Source organism: Pseudopodoces humilis, chromosome 16, assembly GCF_049639895.1.
Source record: "Pseudopodoces humilis isolate 2021_Gansu_Grassland_sample_001 chromosome 16, ASM4963989v1, whole genome shotgun sequence".
Taxonomy (NCBI): Eukaryota; Metazoa; Chordata; class Aves; order Passeriformes; family Paridae; genus Pseudopodoces; species Pseudopodoces humilis.
The window spans coordinates 7,268,656-7,290,753 of NC_142215.1; the positions used below are offsets into that span (position 1 = coordinate 7,268,656).

General features: G+C 46.0%; 1 protein-coding gene across 6 annotated transcripts in view; it reads right to left on the bottom strand.

The window, feature by feature from the left end:
* NTRK3 (neurotrophic receptor tyrosine kinase 3) overlaps positions 1–22,098 on the bottom strand; it is a 204,160-nt gene that overhangs the window by 60,018 nt on the left and 122,044 nt on the right. The window contains exon 13 of one of the 6 annotated variants that reach the window (XM_014251015.2): positions 3,630–6,258. The exons of the other annotated variants lie outside the window; for them this stretch is intronic. Within the exon in view, the coding sequence (XP_014106490.1) occupies positions 6,140–6,258 (119 nt within the window). The 3' untranslated portion in view covers positions 3,630–6,139. Of the gene's footprint in view, positions 1–3,629; positions 6,259–22,098 lie in introns of those variants that run through there. 6 annotated transcript variants of the gene reach the window in all.

Here is a 22,098-nt window from a genome sequence, read left to right on the forward strand (position 1 = left end):
GCCTGGACACATCTATGACTCACTTAAAATAATGATGACCTGGCCACAATCAGTTTATTCAGACATCCTGGCAGTTTACCGAGCCTAATGCAGCTCCAGTCTGGCTCTCCCTGACTCTTCATGAATGAGCCTGACCTCCAGCAGTGGCTGCTCTGCCATCAGTGGATGGAAACTCACACACAGGTCAGACACAGGCTGCTCCCAGAATTCAGACTGGAGCCAGGAAAGCTACTTGCTCTGAAAACGAGCTCTTAACTGTTCCAAAGGCCCAGGCAATGACAGTTTTTCTTGCCTGCAGAAAGACCTGTTGGGATGATACTAATCCCAACATGAAAAAGAAACATGGGGTTAGGGGCAACCCCAAATAACAGATGATTGAAGGGTATCTCTGCATGTTACATTTCTGACTACCTGTCTGAAACATTCACTCACCCAAACCAAGAGAAAAACCAACACCCATCACACAACATGAATATTTGAGTCAAAATCTTGGAGAAAAAAGGCCAAATACTCTGAAATAATAAACAAATACTTACAGAAAGTCAACTTCTCTGCAGGAATCAGGCACAGATCACAAATGAGTCACTAACAGCAGAGTAAATCATTTAACCAGCACTTAGAACAAATCCCTCCACTTTGTATAGAACAACCAAAATTTATTCCTGCTGATTAGTCAGCAGTTACACTCACAAGTTCAAAATAATACCAAAATTCAAATGTAGCTGTCTTGCAGTTGCACTCTGCTTTACTGCTGGAGAAATTATCATCTTCTCTTCGCGAAGGAATCCTCCTGCAGTTATTTACTGGTGTGTGGGTTGGGATTTATTCTAGCTCTGTGGCATCACACCACATGCTGGCACCACCAAGGAGCCTGCCTGTCTTAAGGAAAGTAGTGGTGACAACACTGGAGAAACCACAAAAGATAAAGGCAAAGCAAAATGCACCACAACAGCAGAAGATACACTGCTGCTTCACCAGGTAAAGCACCTTTTCCACATGTGAGTGGGCAGGTCTCCTATCAAACTACACCCACACCTTCAAAGCAGCCATATGCACTTCCCCACAGTTTGTCACATTTTGTTCCAACTGCTCAGGCCATGCAGGCACTGGTAAATGCATGGTTAACATGGACTCTTTGACTCATTGCACAAACAGCACCAGAAGTACTTCCAAATGTTGAGAAAATGAAATCACTCAGCATTGATTTCTTGTGTGCTCTCTCGCTGCTGCTCCTCCAAACCTGTGGTTTTTAGCTTTACTACTGTGTCTAGGCCTCTTTATCCTCTGCTAATGCCAGGCTTAACCCTGAGGATCTGCAGCTTTTCTGGTACAAATCAGAGCAGAGCAGTGATGCACTGCTGCAGTTTGCTGAATCAGCAGAAGCAGCTTCCTCTGACTCCCCACAGCTCCCAGGAATTCCCTGGACAGCAGGACACAGATACAGGGAAAGAACAAAGACCTGATGGTAGAAAGAAACACCAAACCACCACCTTCAAAACAAGCTCAAGCCTCTTGGGAGAGAAGGCATGGCTCCTCAAATGCACATCTAAATAAACAAAAGAGCAGCAAAGAAGATCAGGACTCAGTGCAGTGTGGATAAGCAGCTGCAGAAACTCAGTATACCCCAATCATGACCTACAGCATCCCACACACCAGACACTGCCCTGCAGCAAGTCTGAGCCCAAGGTCCCACACAGTGATTCCACGTGGAGAGAGCTGCAGTGCCAGAAACACAGTGCCCACCATGCTCCCTCCAAGCAGGAACTAAAAGAAACATGACTCCATCTTTTATAGTCAAAGTACAATGAGCCAAAACTTTGTTTCTCTGCTTATTCACACACTCTACAAGACCTGAGGAGGCAGGGTTGTGCTGCTCAGGAGGAGCTGCTGCCCTCACCCTACCAAGCCAGCATCCCAAGCTCTTTCAGTAATAACTCTTTATTTGAAGAGTAATTTGAAGCCAGAATGGGGAGAGAGCACAGCACAAAATTATCAACTGATGGTCCAGCTGTCACGAAGAGCATGGAGCCTTCACATGGGTACATCAGGCAACAGAGACAACCAAGGAGAAGGAAGAACAAGAAGAAACAAGTGCCCAACCCCTCTGTGATCCCTGTCAGAGCCCATAGTTAAACCAGCTCCTTTTGAACTGACAGCATCAAAAATATTGTGGGAACTCATACGTAAAGAGTCAGCTGCCCTGAAACACAAAGCAAAGTGAACCAAAGCTGACCATAGCAGTAGACTGAGTAATTGGCTAATCAACTACTGTTTGCAATGTTTCTGGGCTGTGAAATCTGATAACAGACCTTGCAGTAGTGGAGGAGAAAAGACAGAGCTTCCAAACCCTATGTTTGTTTCCCACACCTCAGAAAGGAAAAGGAAACAGGGATGGAATCCAATGCAGCTCAGCTGCTCATCCCTTGTGTAAGGTTATGTTAGGAGACAAACACTTGTCTCGGGCACTGCAGACATTCCTGGAAAGGTTAAGGTCTCAGCCATCACCTAATCCTGTAGAAACACAGCACCCCATCACTCCCAGAGACACACTCATTAGAAGGGAAGGTCATGCAGAAATTCACTCACAGCATCATTTTGAGACATTTGCTTGAAAGTCATGCCAGGAAGTTATAGGAACAGAAGGGTGCTGGAAAACATGTTTTTAATTTGCTCATCAAAACTCTCACCAGGTTTTCTAAGAGGGTTCCAGCACCATCCACCAATATGTGCTCAAACACACCCCCGTCCTCATGCCCACTGTCACCTGCAGGTTGGCACAGCAGCTTTTAGTTCCATCAGTGACATCTCCTGTTAAAAATTCTGAGACACAACTACTAAGACACACCCTCATGCCAAGTCCCACACACTGCAGAATGGTTCCTCTCCTCCTGGAGCATCCAACCACACGGACATGAATTTCTAATCAGGAACCTGAGTACAGCACTCACCTGTACCCCACTGCCTCTACAGCAAACACACCCTTGAAAGCTTAACATGAGGTTAATTGTTCCTGAGGAGGGGACAACAATCCAACACCCAACAGCCAATTTTGCTGGTTTTTGTCAATTTGCACAGCCAAGCAAGGAGACCTGAAGCAACAGCATGTCCTGAAACAAAAGCACTGCAGCCAAAACAATCTTTTACTGTCAAGCTCCCTGAGAGATAAGGCTTCTAGTAAAACTTTTTTCCACTAACTATAGAAACTTGTCTTGGCAAATCCTGACACAATCTCCTGCAGTACCAGCTTGTCCCTGAGAATATGACCATTTGATGCTACAAAAACCAACAGGTTGTCAACTGAGACCATTAGTAGCTAAGCTCTCAGACAAGAAAACATCTTTGTGTCTGATGAGAGTGACAGAAACAAGAGCTACACCTGAGCAATGCTCCCATCACAACTGTAAATCCCACCCTCCGCACCCGCCAAAGAAGAAAACAAACCAGACTCCCCACATGTGGACCATCTCATGAAGAAGTAGACTATAGGACATGTCATTCTGAACATTTATTTATTTTGTCTTCAAAGAAGAGGCCTGGTGCAGCTGTTTCGTTAGAAAATAAAGTGTTTATTAAGAAACTAGACATTGAACACCCCTATAGTCTCTGTGAAAAGGGACCGTCCCATTTCCCATTAGCACAGGATGATAGTTATGGCAAGATAAGAATGCTCAAAGATGGAGGAATCTCATTGACAGAAAATGAGGTAATGATTTACAATAATTAAAAATAAAATAAAATTTTAAAAAGAAACATCCTTAGACTTGCTACTTAAAGCCACCAATCGCAAACAGCCACGACTGGCTTTCGTTTTCAGCAGTGAGGAACCAGAGACTTTAATTGGTGTTAAACAAATTGAGACATCGATCACAGTGGGGAGAACTGCTTTTAATTATGTTGTACGGTCCGCAGGATTTCTTCTAAGCAGAGATGGACCTGAGCTGCAAAATTCAACCCTTCCTCTGCTAGGGTGTTTGGATATAGGCTTCTGGTCCAGGCCCACAGATGCATCTCTATGACTGATACACACAGTTGAGAGCAGAGTCCCCTGAACAGTGCTAGGGAGAGGAGACAGTTCAGACGGACAAGACATCCCCAGGTCAGGTGGGCGACTTCCAGGAGATGGGGAAATTCAGTTCAGACAAGCACCCAGTGATTCACACGCTCTGTGAAGCTCCTCCTCACTCTGTGAATCTGCAGAATTGAGGTGTCAATGGCACACGGCCGCAGGTCCCCTCTGGCAGTGCACCTCTGGCATTTCCAGCTCCGATGCGGGCAGGAAACGTTGTTGGGAGATTTGGTCATGGTTTCTGAAGCCATCCAACCTGAGCCAGGTCTCCTCGTGCTAACACAGATGCCCCCCTATGTCCATTAACTTAAAGCAATCTGCCACCATCTCTCCAGTACTCGTCTATTGCACTTTACCTTTTTATGCAAAAGAACCAGGAGAAGAAGCAAGAGAATGGAATATTCCCAGCGATATCCCTATGGGACAGCTGATAATAAAACCTCCTGGCAATCTCCAGGGTGGTTCATGCACGTCACCTGTAAAGGCAGGATGAAGCAGAACATCCATTCTGAGGCTTCTGCCCAGTTCTGGTGGAGAGGGACCATGACTCTTTCCAGTGGCAGTGACCCTTGAGGGCTGGTGATTTAGAGACACCCCTGATGTGATAAGGTCATCTCGGGCCACCAAGAAGGCAAGCAAAGCTGAGTGGCTGGTGAGCAAGCTCCTGGTCCAATATTCCTCTCTAAAGGATCTGGCCACACCTGAAGCTTTTGGAATACTTTTTGTCCTCTAGAGAAAATTTGCTTTGCTTATAGGTTATCACTGATATGTGTGAGCAAATCTGTATTTCTCATACAGGTGACATCCAGAGAGTCCAAGGAAAGCCCTGCAAGTTGCCACGAGGGCAGCTGGCTTCTCTTGAGGACAGGATGAAAGGGTTTACTTTTCCATCTGAGAGGCTTTGGATGAAGTAAGACAAAAGTGGGATAGGAGAGGGGAGAGGATACAAATATCAGCCTGAACAGGACCGATACTCCTGGTTTTGCCAGAGAAGAAGCAACAGAATACTTTTTTTTTTCCTCTCCTTCAGTCAACCAGCCTCGAGCTGATGGCTCTGGGTACGCGACTGGGTTACAATCAATCTCTAGTGGGGTGGGAGTATAGGGGAGAGCTAAAGGGGGCTGGAAAAGGCCCAGCAATGGGACCTGCGTGCATCTGATATGCTGTTCCACTTTGCTTACTGCTCTAGTCCTGGCAAGGACACAGACCCTCCTGCGCTATGGATTCTCCATCCATGCGGGAAGTCCAGGCAACTCCTCAGATAAAGCTCATCATTTAAGCAGCAGGGAGAGACCAGAGTACGACAACGATATAGTCAGATCCAATGAGCCGCTCTAACACACACAGACGGACAGACAAACAAAAGAAGCCTCCTAGAATATGTGCACTTCAAAGATAACCACACTCTCTTCCTGTCAGAGAAGTAAGATACTTTTTTTTTTTTCTTTTCTTTCCATCCTCATTCCTTCCAACATTATTTTCTGTGCAAGAACTGGGAGCGGGGCTGCCTTTGTTCTTACCAAAAGTCTTCATTCTGCTTTAGTTTCTTCCAGGCTCCCCGCCTCGGCTCGCTCTGGGAGACCTCCCATGGCGGTGCCACGTAAGAGGTGATGGCAGCATTCACTGGGTGTTGCGAAGACACAAGCTTACAAGGAAAACTCCAAGCAGGGAGGACATGACTAAAGATGTCAGTTTGGTTGGCTTGGTTGTTTTGTTTTGTTTGTTTGTTTTTTTGTTTTGTGTTTTATTTTAAAGCAAAAGTACAATTATTTACTGTGTTATTAGGATGACTCCTTTCAACTGGGTTTTAATTCTCTTTATTTGCTCTCATTGCTGCTGTTGTGCCTTGCAGGAATATTTAACGAACACAGCGACCATTGGAGGAAAAGAACAACCCTGTTATCTGGTGACAGAAAACCACAGTTTCAGTTGGCTTTAACGTGTGTACAGGCAGGGCTGTAGAGTCCTATTAGGAGGAGACCTCAATCCATACAGACCACGCTTACTGCTTCCCACCATTTTGAGGGCACAGCCTATAAACTTGACATCAGAACAGGGACTTTTAAGGAGTTTTTAAAAGCCATGACGTCCTTTGCTGAAATAAACACTGACATCCTCAACATAAATGCCTTGGTTAAGAGGTTTGGAATGTCCAGGGAGGCTTATTGGATTCAACATAATTTCTCTGAAACCTAAAGGGGGAAAAAAAACAGAAAAAAGAAAAAAGCAAAATAAAGTAAACGAAAAAACAAAAAAGAGCAAAACTAGAAAAAAAGAGAGAGATATCGACACACATGTGATTATATAAAAAAGAACCAAATGAATAACTAGCAAACGGCTGCCATTAAATTAAAGCCAAAATGTCCTCTCCAGGCAGGGCTACCTCACTCTGTCTTTCCATAAAGAACAGGCAGTCATTTCATGTGGAGCGTGCAGGCACATGTGCTCTGAGGACAAGGGGCATGCAAGAGGTCTGGACACACAGCTGGGAACAACTCTTTTCCAGAGGTTCCCACTAAGTCCAAATTCCTACCTAGTCCATTTTTCTCTAGGCAGTCAGTGAGGAATAGGGAGACTCCTTCCTGTGCCTACTTTTCTCTCATGATTTATCTAATCTGGCATAACGTTCTTGAAGCCAAGAAGTACCATTGCAAGGCTGGGGAGACCTGGCTCTCATAATCCCACAGACCTTTCTTCATCCCAGCTGTCCCATCGACACCAAACCCTGCATGCTGGAGGCATCTTCTCCTCACACAACCCCACCTCTCTAAAAGTGATCTGAAGGTTTAGGATTTACCAGAAACACTGGCCAGATGAGAAATAAAAATAAGGGGAGCAGTGATCATAGGCAAGCTCCTTCCTTCAGTCCAACAAACTTACAGGACAAATATAATGTTTTAAAGGGCTGTATCAAACATCTCTTCAGAATGTACCTGCCTTGGGATGCCCCAGCCAGGGAAATTCACTTGTTTGCCACGACCAAGATGCTCATGGCAGGATCTTGAGGATTGCTCTCATCTATACCAAATTCTCATGGGTCTAAAGGGTTTTTCTAAAAAATTACTGGGATGTCTTGTCTACATAACTGCTCTAAGATTTAGAAAATACTCCTGCACCTCATACAGTCGCAGGATCCTGAACAAATCAGCTACGTTAACTCAAGTCTGGCATCACTAGAGCAGCATGGAGCAGCTTGGATGCCATTAAGAATTGATCTCAATAGGAAGAGTACTTTCAAACAGGCAAGGAAATTTTCTAACACCAAAACTACACCAGACAGAAGATTTTTCTTTTCCTATTTCTTCTTTCTATTTTGTCTTTTATATCTATTTATATTTCTCCACTGCACTATCTTACTCCATCTGCACATCAAATACATGTTTCCTTTGATGGACCGGAGGATGCAGACAAAAGCTGTTTGTTTGGTTTGGAACTGTTTAAAATTGTTTGGGGGAAACTATCTGTATTCTCAGTGGCCCTTATGGGCTGATCCATGTGGGAGAGTAAGCCAGGCTCCACTCTGGTTCATGTGTCATAAACAAGATTCATAGGCAAATCCAAGTGTTGAAATATCATTAGTAAATGAAATGAGAGTAAGAAAGAGCTCAGCTCAACTCTCACAGTTTAAAGTGATCAGAGTCACTGGGACACAAATAAACACGGCATCCCTGAACGTCACTATTTATCATGTTTTGTTTTTCATAATATAAATATATTTTATGGCTGCTGAAGGACAGCTGGGAAAGTCTATCCTCAACAATACCGAGCATCTCCAAGGAGAACTCCTGTCTGCTTTATTTTCTTTGTGTTTCTTAGCTCTGCTAAATTAGGGCAATTTCACTTTTCCCGGGCCACAGACCTAAAAACCCACTGGGGACACACAGCCCCAGCAAAGGGACATGTGAAAGATCAGCAAGACTTAAAGCTGGGGACTCCAAGGGCTTTGCTCTCTGTCATCAGTGCTGTGTATCCCAGCTGCAGGGATGTCCAGTGCCAGCAGGGTCGGGGCTGCAGCGGGGGTTACCCCACCACTGACACGCAGGGGCTGCCGAGGGACGACGAGGAGCGTGGCAGGAGGACACCCCATGTTTCTGGAGCTGAAGGGCTGAACACACATCCAGCTGGCTTGGGAGAGCAATGCAGCACCGGTCCTTTTGGCATCCTCTCCTTCTGATTTATTAAAGTCCCCAAAGAATCTGAAAAAAAACATGCTTCTCTCCTGACTGGTTTTCTCTCTCTTCCTCACTGCTCTTTCCCCTATTGTACTGCTACCCTTAACCCCGTTCTCTTGTATGGAGCAGAAACCAACAAGGCTCTTGCTAGGCTTATGTCTTCGCTGACAGATGTGAGATGGATGATGCTCACGGAGATGTCCAGGGTTAAAATGGGTGAATCTCAACAGGTTCAGAGTTTGGATGCTGCTATGACAAATGTCATCTACCACCACAGCTATTAGCTTCTGAAAAACTGCCTTGGAAATGTCTTTAAAAATGTGGGGGTTTTGCTTTACTTTTTTTTTTCTTTTTTCTTTCTTGTCAAAAGGAAAAAATAAAAAGGAGAAATATAAGTGTTCAACTTCCTAGAAGGAGTTGTGGAAATTTTAAAAACAATAACTTTTGTGGAGTTTCACATTTGTCAGTGCCAGCTGGAAAATGGGAGGAAAAATACTGTCTTTGACATTGGTTGTAGATTTGTAGGGAAACTCCAACGTGCAAGCCTGAAAATAGTAAGGAGGTAAAAATCCCCACCCTGTAGATTGAAATCAAAAACATCTCTGAAGACCTACAAAATTGGGAAGGGTCTGACATACTAAACTTTGTGCTACTCCTAGTTCTAGTGATATCACTTTTAAAATTAAAACATAATACTCTCTCTACTAATAGCCATCGTATGGTAGTAGAATAAATGTATGGAGAGTGTTGGAGAACAGGGAAGGAGGAATGAGCTCAGATTTGCTGTGAAGCTCTAACAGCTTGAGATGGAGGGAGCAGATGGGGCATTTCTCTAAGCAGGCTGGATGGATGTGGCAATGAAAGGACAAGAAAATTGAAGGCAACCAAACCATGCAATCAGTTTTTGTCCTCAACCCTGGCCATCCACTTAGTCCTCCAGATCTATCTTGTGTTTCCCAACACCCTGGCTATTGGGTTTTGTCCACTCTGCCTCATGCCCCTACCAATCCAGCCTATGGACAGTGGAACACACTTCCTCCACTGAGAGAGCAAAACTAAGGAGAAAAAACAGATATTTTCAACCTGCCTTCCCTGTGTGCCTTCTGGTAAAATTGCCACTATTCAAACAGAGCATGCTTCTAAGACTTTGGAAACCTGAGGCTGCTCCACATCACCTGAGAGGAGCAGCAGGGATTGTGACTTGGGGAGGCAAGGGAATGACGCAGAAAATGATGCACTACTCCCCACAGCATCCCTATCTGCCACAGCAGGAGTGGTGCAGACCACTTTTGAAACCCAGGGATGGAAACTGCTTCTGAAACAGCAATATAAATTGCTGTGAGAACGGACGAGAAAAGCAACGGGATGCTACGTAACGCCTGGCAAAAATGGGTTAAACAAAAATAGCAAATTAAGGGAAACAAGCTGGCCAAACACAACTCTGCTATCCACGCAGCTCACATTAGGCAACAGAGATTTGAGCTCTCTTCTGAGTTACAGCAGAATTTATGATATAAAGGAAAAGCAGTAGGAGACTCCAACAACAGTGTACATTTTATCTTTCTCTATGCACAGATATAAAGCATGAATAACATCAAAGAAAGCATGAAAACCATCAAGCCTGGCCCACATCCTGAGCAAAGGAAATAGCCATCCCTTTAGTCAAAGTCAGCACTGCTGTGTCTATATCTGAGGGGTAAGCAACACAACAACCCAGGTTTCCTGTCATGGATGGGTTCATCTGCCGGGCCAGGAAACAAAACCCTCTCTTTTCCCTTCCCCTCACAGCATGTAACACAGTCAGATGCAACCCAGCCTAAGACCTCTCTTGCCACAACAAAGCAGGTCACAGAAGCTCAGCAGAAACACAGTGAGGCTGTCCCTGATGCTCTCAGCTGCAGATAACCACATCATCTCCTCTCCTGTCCAAGGTAAAGTCAGAGAGCCCAGACCTCCTCTCATTTACACCAGCCCAACAGTGTTGGCCACAATGGAGAACCTCAAGAAAATTCAGTCCACAGATGAATTTCACACTGATACACAGACATCAAGCAGATCTTCAAGCAGATTACACCTCTTCTTAGATTAGAAAGGATCTGAGAGCTACAGAAATTCTTACAATCCTTCATTTTCATGTAAACAGGATCCTTATTCCCCTCCATAGGAAATTTTCCATGTCCAGCAATTCAGTCCACTGTTTTCATTTTCCATGGTTAAACCTTTGGCATAAGAGTCTCCCACTTTAATCAATGAGATTTGTCGTCACAGGAAACCTCTTGGGAGTGTGCTAGATGGAGCTCTAGCTACAGCTTGTGCCATCTTCTTGTGCTTGTCCACAACCCAAAACCACAAACAGAAGCACTGGGAGTGTTTTGGAGGGCAGGGAAAGGAAGAGATGGACGGAGAGCAAGAGAAAAATGGAAGCAAATGGATCCAGAAGGTCCCATTTCCACATAAATTTCTCTAATGTTTGGCTAGAGCAGAGGAAGGGGTAGGAGAATTCTGCAGGCACTCAGTGGCCAAACAGCTTTTCCTTGGGGAAAGGGCAGCATTCACAGCTTTCCACGGGGTGAACTCTTGAAGACTTTGTAGGATTCACTAAACCTTTGGTGGGAGGAATTCCAGTATCAGTTGTGTTTCCACCGTTGCCACCACTATCATAGACCATGTCCTTATTAGCCAGGATCACCACTTTGTTTTCTCTGGAACTCTTTCATGGATGGAATAGTTCCAAGATACTAAATGATGTAGCCTGATAGCTCAGGAGGCAGAGCTCCAAGATTCCCCACCAATCCCCCTTAGGAAAAGCCCCAAAGTAGGAAAGCACTTAACAAGGTATAAAATGAAAAATAAGAAGGAAAAAAAGAAATCTATTTAAGACCAAGGATGACAGAAAAAAAAAGAGGCTATTTTCAGGTCTGAGATGGCCTGTGATTTGAGCCAAAGCTACCCTCCTGACCAGAGGCACAGCCAGTGCTTTTTCTCCAGCCTGCATGGAAGTGAAGCTATTTAAAGCCACTCAGAGGCCCACTGCATGATGGAAAGCAGCCAGATCAGTTGGGCCTCATCGGTTTTGTTTTTGTTAGATTGAAGCCAGAGTATGTGAAATGACTTGTAAGAGGACCAGGGAAGGGGGAAAGGCTGGGCACCCAGCAGTCTCGCCCATGACACGCAGAGCTTAGTCTCTGCCTCATTTAAGTGGTAGTGGGTCACAGAGAAGATCCCTGAGCAAGGAGAATGGCTCTTTTGTCCCCTGAAAGACTCACAGCCATGCAAAGGCACGTGGCAAAACTCTCAGGGGTTACAGGTCAGCCATGAGAACAAGCTGCAGGAAAGTGTTTGTAAAGCTGGTGGTAGCTGACATCGTGGGCATTGTCCAGCTGTTGCCCTGTCTCTGCCTCTCCTTGCACTGAAACATCCAGGAGCCCTCTCCTCCACCATTCTCATGGCTGGGAGGGAAAAAAAACCTGTCTCCCTGCCTCCACAAGTCCCCACTTCTCACCACTGTGCGCTCTCACTGCCTCTGCACTCCACAAAGCCCAAGGGACCTGGCATGAAAGATCCCATCCTAGCAAGTAATACATCATTTTCATCACTTTGGTTTTCAAATATATTCTTATGTCAATTTTTAATTCTTTTTTTTTTTCAAGTCAGCCCTCAGAGTGCTGCCAATTTAAGCACAGTGCACAGTGCTACAAAAGCTTCTTATTTCCACTTTGCCTGACAGGTATCCGTGTCCCTGTGACACTGCCACCGCTCCCCAGCTGCTTCAGATAGCAATAGTTACCCTAAGCATTTCACAGAGTTAATGAAACCACTGACTAATGTGCCCAGAAATGAATATCCACTGGGAAAGAATCTGGTTGGGCTCGTGTTCCTTAATTGCTGATTAATTCCAATTATGGTACAGCTGATCCACCAGTACCACAGATCACCACATCAAAGAGCCAACCAGTAAAGGAAGCCCCTGAGTTAGAGCAGCAACAGCTCTGTTTCAAACTTCTTTTCAGCTGGAAAGTGCTTCATAAACATTAATTTGTTATGCCTCGCTCATTCCCTGGGTAGGAAGGAGCTGTTCTATTTATTACACAGGCAGCAAAATGGTGGCACAAAGCAGGACCACGTTTTCTCCAAGGTCTCCCAGGGAAACAATGACAGTCCTGAACGCGCAGCAGGGAACAGCCCCAGCTCCAAGGCTCCCATCCTCTGCAGGAGCTCTGGGCTCCAGAAGGGGACAGAAGGACCTGGTAAAGCCAGAGGGCTGGGAAATGACAGCAGACACCAAGAAGAGACACAGATGGTGGACAGGATTGCACACAACTGCTGCAAACTGCAGCTGGGACCTCCCCAGCCCAGGCAGTGCCAGGGATGCGCTCCTGCTCTTCAGGGGATGGGAGGAGCTGATCAAGGCCCAGAATAAATCCTTGCTTGTTCAAGTCTCTTTACTCTGCCATCTGCTCCAGCAACACCTTATGTCATCTAGAAAGGCCAGAGCTACCCTCCAGGAAGCCCAGGAGCTGTACAAGCCCAAGAGTCTGAAGTGTCAGGAAGAACATCCTGTGGGAAAACATGATTTTGTGGAGTTTACAAACTGAGCTTGGAAACTGAGGAGCGCAGGAGATCTCAGCAGGCAAGGAAGCACCGAGCACTACAGAGGAGCTGTAAATGGGAACAGGAAGAGCTGAGGGCTAAAACACAGCGAGAGCAGCAGGGAGTTTCGAGGAACAAGGTTTTGTTGATTTTTTTTTAGGCTGTTTGGATGCTGCTTTGTCCGGAATTATTGTTCTTCATCTGTGTCTCTCCAGTGTTCCTACTCCACTGATTGCTTTGGAAATGAAGCTGCCACCACAGCTCTTGATAATTGCCCCAGTAGATGGTTCTCAAAATAAGTTGTCTTCTGCACCCTAGTATGTCAAAGGGTGTTATTACACTTCCCAAGGGAGAGCTCCAGCTCCAGATTTTGTTTCGAGAACATGTCTTGGTATCTTCTCAGTATTTCACAAGCTCTAAAACACACACCCCAGGGCACAGGGAAGGCTGTGCTCTCCCAGGGGAAGACAGAAAAACATGAGTTTATGCTGATACTACAGAGCTCCTGTGGGACTATTTGGATAGTGCCAACCAAACGAGTGTCAGGTATTTGTGGTGCCCGTCATTCTGCAGAAGGGGCTTTGCTCCCACCAAACACACATTAAATACGGCAGGTTTTTGCAAGAGAATGCATGAAATGCCTGAAAAGCCCCTTGCAGCCAGCAAAGCACTGATGAGGCGAGTGAGGAGCCCTGTGGGGGGCTGCTGCTGTGCAAAGAAACCCTCACTCCACCCCAGAGCAGAGAGTGAGCTTTGCAGAGTGGGGAAGATCTGGCACAGCAGGGCAGCAACTCAAGATCTGAGCCCAAAATGTGTGTCTGCTGTTTATTAGGGGTCATCATTCAAAGGAGGGAGGAAGGACCAGGAGACCTTTCTGACAAGCTTTTTCCAGCAAGTGGTCTAGCTGTGAATTTTTGCTCAGCTCTGAGCTTAACAAACTACACATCTGCCAGACCCTTCTCTGCCCCAGTTTCATTCTGGGTCTGCAAGTACATCTCCCTCTCTCCCTTCTCCCTCTCACATCAATTCACCTAAATGCACAAGGCATTTAAAGCACTTGAGCCCAATCTCATTTCACACCACGTCACTCTGTGTAAGCCTTTGTGTGTCTGCCCCACTTGAGGCATTGGCATGTGCTGATCAAACTTCAGCAGAGATGAGGGGCAGTGAAGGGGCTGAACTCACAGGCCTCCAGATGGGGAGGCACTGCAACATGGAAAATCCTGGGAACATGGCTATCCAAAACCTGTTTTCCCTCCACTGGAGGCTTTTATGCTTGAGAAAGAGGAAAACAGCTTTGCTTTAAAAATAAGGAAAATAAGTCTTTCCTCTTCTCTATCATCTATCAACAAAAATAATGCCTTCCACCACAGCTAGGACATCTTCCCCTCTATTTTAGCTGTTCCTTGAAGCAAAAACTCCCCATACCATGGCTAACACATGCAAGATCACTCACTTCTAACAGCACCTCCATATTTGCACATGCAACTAAATGTGAGAGATCACAGTGCACAGCCCAGAATTCAACCTCACTCCCAAAACCAGCCTGTACACAGAAGAAACCAAGCTGAGTGATGCCAAAAGTGCCAACAGAAAGCAGGGAGAGTGTGCACACAACCTTCTGCGTGTGGGGCACGTGGGATGGATGGGAGGGAAGCGTGAGAGGGAAGCAGAGAGTGATGCCACAGCACAGAGCACGTGGCAGGGAGCAGAGGAGTGCGGGAGAGGGGACAAGAGCTCCAGCTCACACGTGTGGGGCCGAGAGCACAACGCTGCTGAACATTTACTCTCACATTACAGATTTAATGGCTTTTAACAGGAGACTTTGTAAGCGATCAGGAATTGGAACAAAAGGAGCTGGGGGAATAATTATCCTAACCAGGGGAGCTAAAGAACATGGCAAAATCTGTGCTGAGCAATCATGCTAATTAAAGGCACCCAGAAGAATCAGGATAGAAACGCCAAATGGTTTTCACTCTGCTGCCCTAATCCACTAACAGCCTCGGCACTTTGACTCCCACCAGCTGTGGGAAGGATGGCTCTGGGTGAGTTGGTTTGTAGCAATAAATGACAGAGATAAACAAGTGACATGGGGGGGGAGGGCTGGTCCCCTCTGCAGAGGAGCCTGAAGCGATGCTTGGCCCGCCAAACTGAACAGTGGCTGCTTTGCACCCGCAGCCTGGGAGAGGACCAAATGCTCCCACAGCCTCCAGCTGAGCAGGAAAGATCCCAACATCCTTCCCAGAATGCAGAACAGCTGCTGGCAACCAGCAGCATGAGGCTGAATGCAGCCACAGCCACAAGGCTGGTCCTTTTGGGCCGCTCAGCCCCGCTGAGTGACTGCCTCTGCAGGGAGCTGTGTCACACAGCTCAGCACACTGCTCTGTCCTGGGATGTGCTCCCAGTGCCACACCAGAGCTCTGGCAGCACTGATATGCTGCTCCCTTGGTTGCTCAAGTCATCACAGGGTTGGGTCTGCTCAGATTTGGCTTTCAAAGGTAAGGACATCTATGCAGGAGGCATCATCCTGATCTTCTAATGCTTAAAATTCCAGCTGGGCTTCTTGCCATGCTAGCATCAGAAAAGCAACAGCTAACACTGCAACACGGGCACATTTTCACCCAGAAATGTGGAGAGTTGAGAAGTGTCCATGTTGTAGAGGAAAAATAAAAAAGAACACTATTGCTCCAACAGACCCAAATAAAAATTCCCATGCACTCAGCTAGTGTAAAACCCAATCAGACTCCTCAAGGAGCTGCTGAGCCTTGGACTGATGGGGGTTTCAGGGGAATATCTTCTTCAGATATGCCTGAAGTCCAACAGTACATCACATGCCAAGGTAGATGGGCGCAGAAACACAATTAACAGAACAAGACACAGAGTGGTGAAATCACCCGCTGAGTACAGAGAAGTCTCTCTCTGTCCTTCCCAACCTCCATGAGAAGGTTCTCCTCAGATAAATGCTTGCGTAAAATGTGAGTCCCTTCTCCCAGCAGTGCAGCCACCACTGGGTTTTGTTGCAGTCACCTGCTTTGGCACAGCATGAGAGCTGTGCTGGGGAGGTGGGGAGGCAGAAAAACCAATGCTAGCAATTGCCATCAAGCTTTCTATTTAAAAAAGGGTAGGTTTTTTTGTTAATCAACAGGTCCATTTACATGGAGCAAATACCTCTGTAATGGACACCCACAGGATCACAGGCTGAACTATTTGTGTGCAGCATCTTTTGATTGATTCACCCTAAAGATCATCAAGTAAATGAGAGAGGATGTAATACTTCTGCAGAAAACATTCCACAGCGGATACATTGATTACAACACTCAGCCAGCTGCCGGGTGCCAGCCTCTTAAAGAGATTTCATATTTGATTCTCTGATTAAATATTTGGAAACGGAGGAAAAATCAGGTCTAGATTTGTGCTTCCTTCATGGAAACTGGGATTCTTCCAAGGAGGATCACATGAGTGACCGATGTCCAGTCTCCCCCTCACTTCCTGTCCTCAAGATTTACAATTCTATTCCTTTGGTCCTTGCCCAGCCAGAGACCACTGTCACCCACTGCCTGGCCTCTTCCCACTAACTCCTTGGATCAAGACAAGAGAGCCTGTTTGGTGGCACACCTGGAGACCTGTTGATTTATTCATTCAACCCCTATGTACATTTTGCCTACCAGTGCCTCTCTGACTCCTCCTCTCTCACCACAACAGATCCATTTTCAATCAAGAGTCCAACAGGACAAGAAAAGACAGGGCTGAGAATGAGGAATACCCTGAGATGAATACAGAGCCAGAGAGTTCAGGACCCATGAGGAAACTAGCAATGAAGCCATCAGATGAATAATTTGCCCCAGCAGCAATTCCAGACAGCAGGGATGGAGCCAGAGCTGAGAGCTTGTGCACTCTGCAGTTTGCAAAAGCAGGTTCTTTTTCCACAGACCAAATCCCAGGCTGACACCTCCTTTATGAGCTGCTGAAAAACACCATTTTTGGGATGAGCTCTGCAAAAACACAGTGACACTTCCAGTTTATGAGCAAGCCCTGCCACTGCTCACCGAGCCACAGCCTTGGAGCTGTCAAAGCCAAGCTGAATGAGAGCAGTGGGGCCAGGAGACTGCTGGCAGCTCTGCTGAAGGGACCTGCTTATTTGACATGCAAACAAACCACAAAGAACTGAGACCAGACCCTCCTTCTCCCCTCTGAGCTATCCTAAATTACAGAGGCAGAAAGCAGGTGAGGGGTCTTTGAGGCACGTCAAACACAGCAAAGGACCATCTAGCATCTAATTGGAGGCAAAAGGAGAAAGCTGAACTCACCCAGGGCCCACAGGGAGACACAACTAACCCTCCCCTCCTGAGATAAGTTCCATCAAGAGAGCGTCCAGCCTGCTGGATTAATGACTCCTTGAAGCTAATCAGCAGGGCCAGCACCTACAAACGAGGGCCCCTCTCTGCTGTAGCTTCCAGCCTTTCTCCCCTTCAGCACCATCAGGAAAAATAAATAAATAAAACAAGCCTGCAGGTCCCATCCAAGCTGAACTCCATGGGACATTGCAGCCAGGCAACAAGGTAAGTGCTGCAGGTATAAGCTTGGCTGTGGATTCTGGGCTCCTGCCTCCTCTTCCCTTCTTTTCAAAGAAAATAAAATTGAGTTTGCATCGACTACTGGGAAAATGAGACAACATTATACAGGACACGACCCTCTGCAATCAAATTAGGTCATTGCAACACCACAGCCAGCATGGAGTATGCAGCTCTGATAGGGGATAGGATCAAGGAGAATGATTTTATGCAGTAAACATTACAAGACAAAAGGAAAATTAATCATATCAAGACATCCATCATAACTAGAGTAAGAAATAAGTTTGGAGTAGCACAACAAGCAGCACTCCTGTCTCAGGGCTCCCCTCCCAAGTCTTTCCTGTGTCCCCACTCAAACTGGCCTGACACTTCTCAGAGCTGCTCATTATACACATGGCAGAAGTTGGGAAATATTTTTGACACTTGCTGCACAGCTTCCTTTCACCCAGAAGCTCTGACAATTTTCAAAAGAGTAAAGCCACTGTTCACAGAGTTTCCACCTGTGGCCCACAACATACCCAAGGGTGCTGATTTCAGGGGGCTCAGATCTGTTTAGATACAGGACCAGGTCCAGCAGCAGTCCTGTTCCTCACTGTACCAGGACTGTGGGGATGTAGATGTGGAGCCTGGGCTCTGTGCAACCTGGGGGGTGAATTCTGCCACCCCAGGCTGGTCAAAACCCAAATCAGCCAAACTCCTGTCATGCCAATTTCGCCACATCAGGAAGAGGAATATGCACCCTGTATATTCATCCTGCTACATGTGGGAAGGAGGACATGAACCTTCCTAAACTCCTATTTACATAGCAGTCCATAGCAGTGGTTTCCCAACTGCATAATGAGTACATTAACTTCAGCTAAGCCAATTCTCCAGAGATGAAGAGATGGAAAAAATAATCGAAACAAACTGTGATAGAGTTTTTGATTAAGCAGCTGATGATCAATAAAAGTTATCTGTGGGGCACAGAGTGTTAATGAACTACCATTCCTGTATCAAAGAAACACCTGAGCCCACAGTCCCTGCTCCACACAGCCCACAGAGGTCAGCAAGACCTGCTCCTCCTGGTCTGACAAGGGCTATGGAGTTCACTGGTCTCACCCCTCCTCATTCCTGTTAAAAGGGTGATGGTGGAAGAAGGATGAGAAATAACCTTAAAGCAGGATGTGGCTAGAAAGAGAGGAATGGAAAAGGTTAACAGCCTGACTCAGACTTGAGGTGCTATGTTTGGGGGTAAAAAATAAATTGAAAAGGCTTTCACAGCCTTCTCAGACAGCTCCATTTATTTAAAGAGGCCTTGGAGCTCTGAAGCTGTAACACCAACACCTTTACAACAGGGAGCAAGAAGGACCAGCCAGTGGGGCTACCAGCTCCCTGTCACCAGTGATGCAAGGCACAAAGTGACTCACACCACATCCTGTGATTGCTAGCCCTTTATCCTTTCCCCCACAATGTCATTGTAAAAAAAGATGTTAAATCTCCATAGTTCTTAATATCTCAAATTCATCCCCAAAGATTCTAAAGCATTAAAGAGTGGACTTTATAGAGAATTTCTCATAATAACGTAGCCACCTGTTTAACAGCACACAGCAGTGAGGCTGCAAAAGGGTTTCAGAGAGCAAGTGGAAAGGAGAGCTTCATATTAAAGCTACAGAGAAGAGACAAGGCTCAGATCAGCAGACACATAAAATATCACTACCTCCGCCTGAATTTAGCTATTTCACTGTAACTAATCATTTTGCTCTTCCAGAAATGTCTGGAGAACTGTTAGTGACCACAGGGAGCTGCTAGGATCTTTGTATTACATTTCCTCCAAAAGTTGCCTCCTCTGACAGCCCAGCCCAGCCTGCCTACAAAAGGGATTTGTTTTCCCAAAACCCACTTAGCCTTCCTGTCCTTGGAGGGTCTAGGGAAAGCTGAGAAAAAATCAGCAGGCAGGATACTCATTCTGAAGTGTCCCACAGGGAACAGAGGGGATGAACAGCACATTAGGATTTCTCCCCCAATTTCTCAAATTCTCACGGAACTGGGGTTTGCAATCGTCCTCTGCAGAGCCCATGTCAAGGCAGATCATTAATACTACTCGACACCAAGGATCTCTTGTATTAAAAAAGTACAGCAATTACTTAGTTCAAATCTCTATATTATTCATAAGATCTATATCTAGCATGGATATGGTATTTACACTGCTATGGGGAAATGTAATAAATAAGGCAATAAGCGTTTCCTTCCTCCAGGTCAAGATGAAAGTCTGCATCTTAGAGAGCAGTGCTTTCCTTGGGCAGCCAGGCTCATATCCCAGCCTCCCTGCCTAATTCCTGCAGCCAGGAACTAAAGCCAAGTTGAAAAATGACTGCTCTTCCCCTGAACCCAGCACTCGGGTTCCAACACATGCCAATACAGCCAGCCAGGAGGCAAAGCCTAGGTGGAAGGAGACCTGCAAGGAAGGTCTCTTCAGAAGTAGTCAACAGAGCAAAGAACAACACATTTAGACTGTAGCATGGACCCCATGAAGGAGGAAGGGGAGAATTTGATGTAAGCTATCTGGAAAAGAGCAGGAAGGGTTCATAATTGCCATTTTCTGGGATCATAATATGCAGCTGACAGCTCCAAGGATGTGTTTATATATCTAAACCCCTGACTCCAGAAGACTGGCTGTGAAAGGACTTCAGGTGGGGACTCATAAACATGCAACATGGTCCAGTGGGCTGAACATGGGCCAGGCTGGTAGCTGTCAGCAACCTGGCGTGACCTTGAGCAAATTGATGTCTTCCCAGCTGCCTCTCCTCATCCATAAAATGGAGATAAAGATGCTTGGCAGCCCCTTGATGGGCTGGAAGGAGAAATGCCTCTTTCCAGGAAATAGTGGAGATACAACATGCCAGCTTACTTCTCCTCAGTAAAAAGGGGATAAAATATACCCCATCCCTCAAATACTCAGCTGCCTGCTGTGCTCTCAGTAATGTTCCCCTGACATTTGGGCTCTGCTGGGATCTGGCACGAGAGCAGAGCAGTCCCACCCCACCCATCTCTGGGATTTGCCCAGAATTTATTTTTAACACATCCTCAGTGCGAACATTTGTGGTGGGATTTGTATGAATTCATGCTGATCCCTGACTCTGAGCTCGTCTCACCCTGGCTGTGCCAATAGCCAGGACTGTCAAGAGAACAGACGGCACAATCTCCCCCCACGCTTCACCAGGAGCCTCACATGAGGCAGACCCAGGGCCTCCTACCTCATTCCACAGGTAGGAAGGAGTCTTTGGGCAGCCCCCTCAGATGGAGCCCTTCCTGCTGTCCAGGGTAACTAACTTGTTCTAGAGCATAAGGCATGTTAAACAGCCCTAAGCTGGGCTTAAAATGACATTTCAAAACCATGCAGCCCCTTAAAGAAATAAGTTCTTTATTTCTCTGGTTCTGGAATGTGAGCAATGGGACAGAGCAGAAGCCATGGCCCATCTGAGAGAAGACTTGGAAGATTGGGCTGTAACTTTCTGGTCTGCCAAGCCCTCAGGTAATAGCTGGAAACACGAGGTCCTTGCTCTTGCTTACACCTGATGGCCACCACCCCCCTTGCTCAATGCTCCTCATCAATTACAGCACAGAGACATAAAATGACTGATACTTTTAATACAAAAGGCCTGTCATTTATTTATTAGCTGGTGACAGGCCCTGCAGTCCAGGATGGATGCATTATAAATCAACTGCATTTCTAGCCATTAAAAATTCATCCAATTCATAATGTAGGACGCCTATAATTTCCTTATTAGTGTTGAGTGTGAAGGATTTTTCTTTCTCCTCCCTTGGCTCTTTGCTTTCCCAAGATCTTGCTCATCTGAGGATTAGCTTGGCTTAATCCTGCAAGAGGGAGGTGGAGGGGTGAGAAGGGCTGGGAGAAGGGAGGCAAGAACTGAAGAAATTTTTTTCCAGTGTTTTCTTCTAATTGCAATTTGCCATATATACTTAGGAGACTTAGCTGTCTCCTGTCACACTTCTGGGAGCGAGATAAACTGCTTGTCCTGAATTTAACAGATGTTTGTAGGAGAAAAAAAAAGTTCCTTTTTATCTCACAAAGGTCAAAAAGGAGTATGGTGGCTGGACAGGGAAGGATGATGTAAAACCTGTTAAAAGTACAAGTAAGATAAGAACAGGTGTCCATATATAATAAACCAGTGCATTTAAAATAGATCAAACATATATATGATATTTATGTATAAAAATAGGTAGGTATAGTAACCTTCAGACTCAGTGCTCTCATTCAGTGAGGAAAAATAGGTTAGTAGGGCTGAAAGAAAGGTGTGACATTTTTACAGACCCACAGGGGCGACCAAAACTTCAGGTGCTGCTGCAGCACCAGCAAAGGAGCTTGGAACAAACATCAGAAAAAACTGAGTCTACATGAAACTGTAAATCATCACTTAATTTGAGTACTGCATCCCATGTTGACCATTCTTGGCTGCAGACAGCAGGACAGCCTGATCCTTGGTGTGGCACACACAGAAATGTTCATGCTTTCACCAAGTCTCCGTTTGTTCCCACCTCTTAAAGAGATGTATCCAGGGAGGGGCAGGGAGAGAGGGCTTGAACAGATTCAAGGAAGGCTCAGCACTAGGTAACTTGCAGTGTGTTTAGGAATGAGTGTGCAGGAATCTAAAAATGGATTATGCAATAAACCCTGCCTTAATGGGAGACAAGCCCAGGC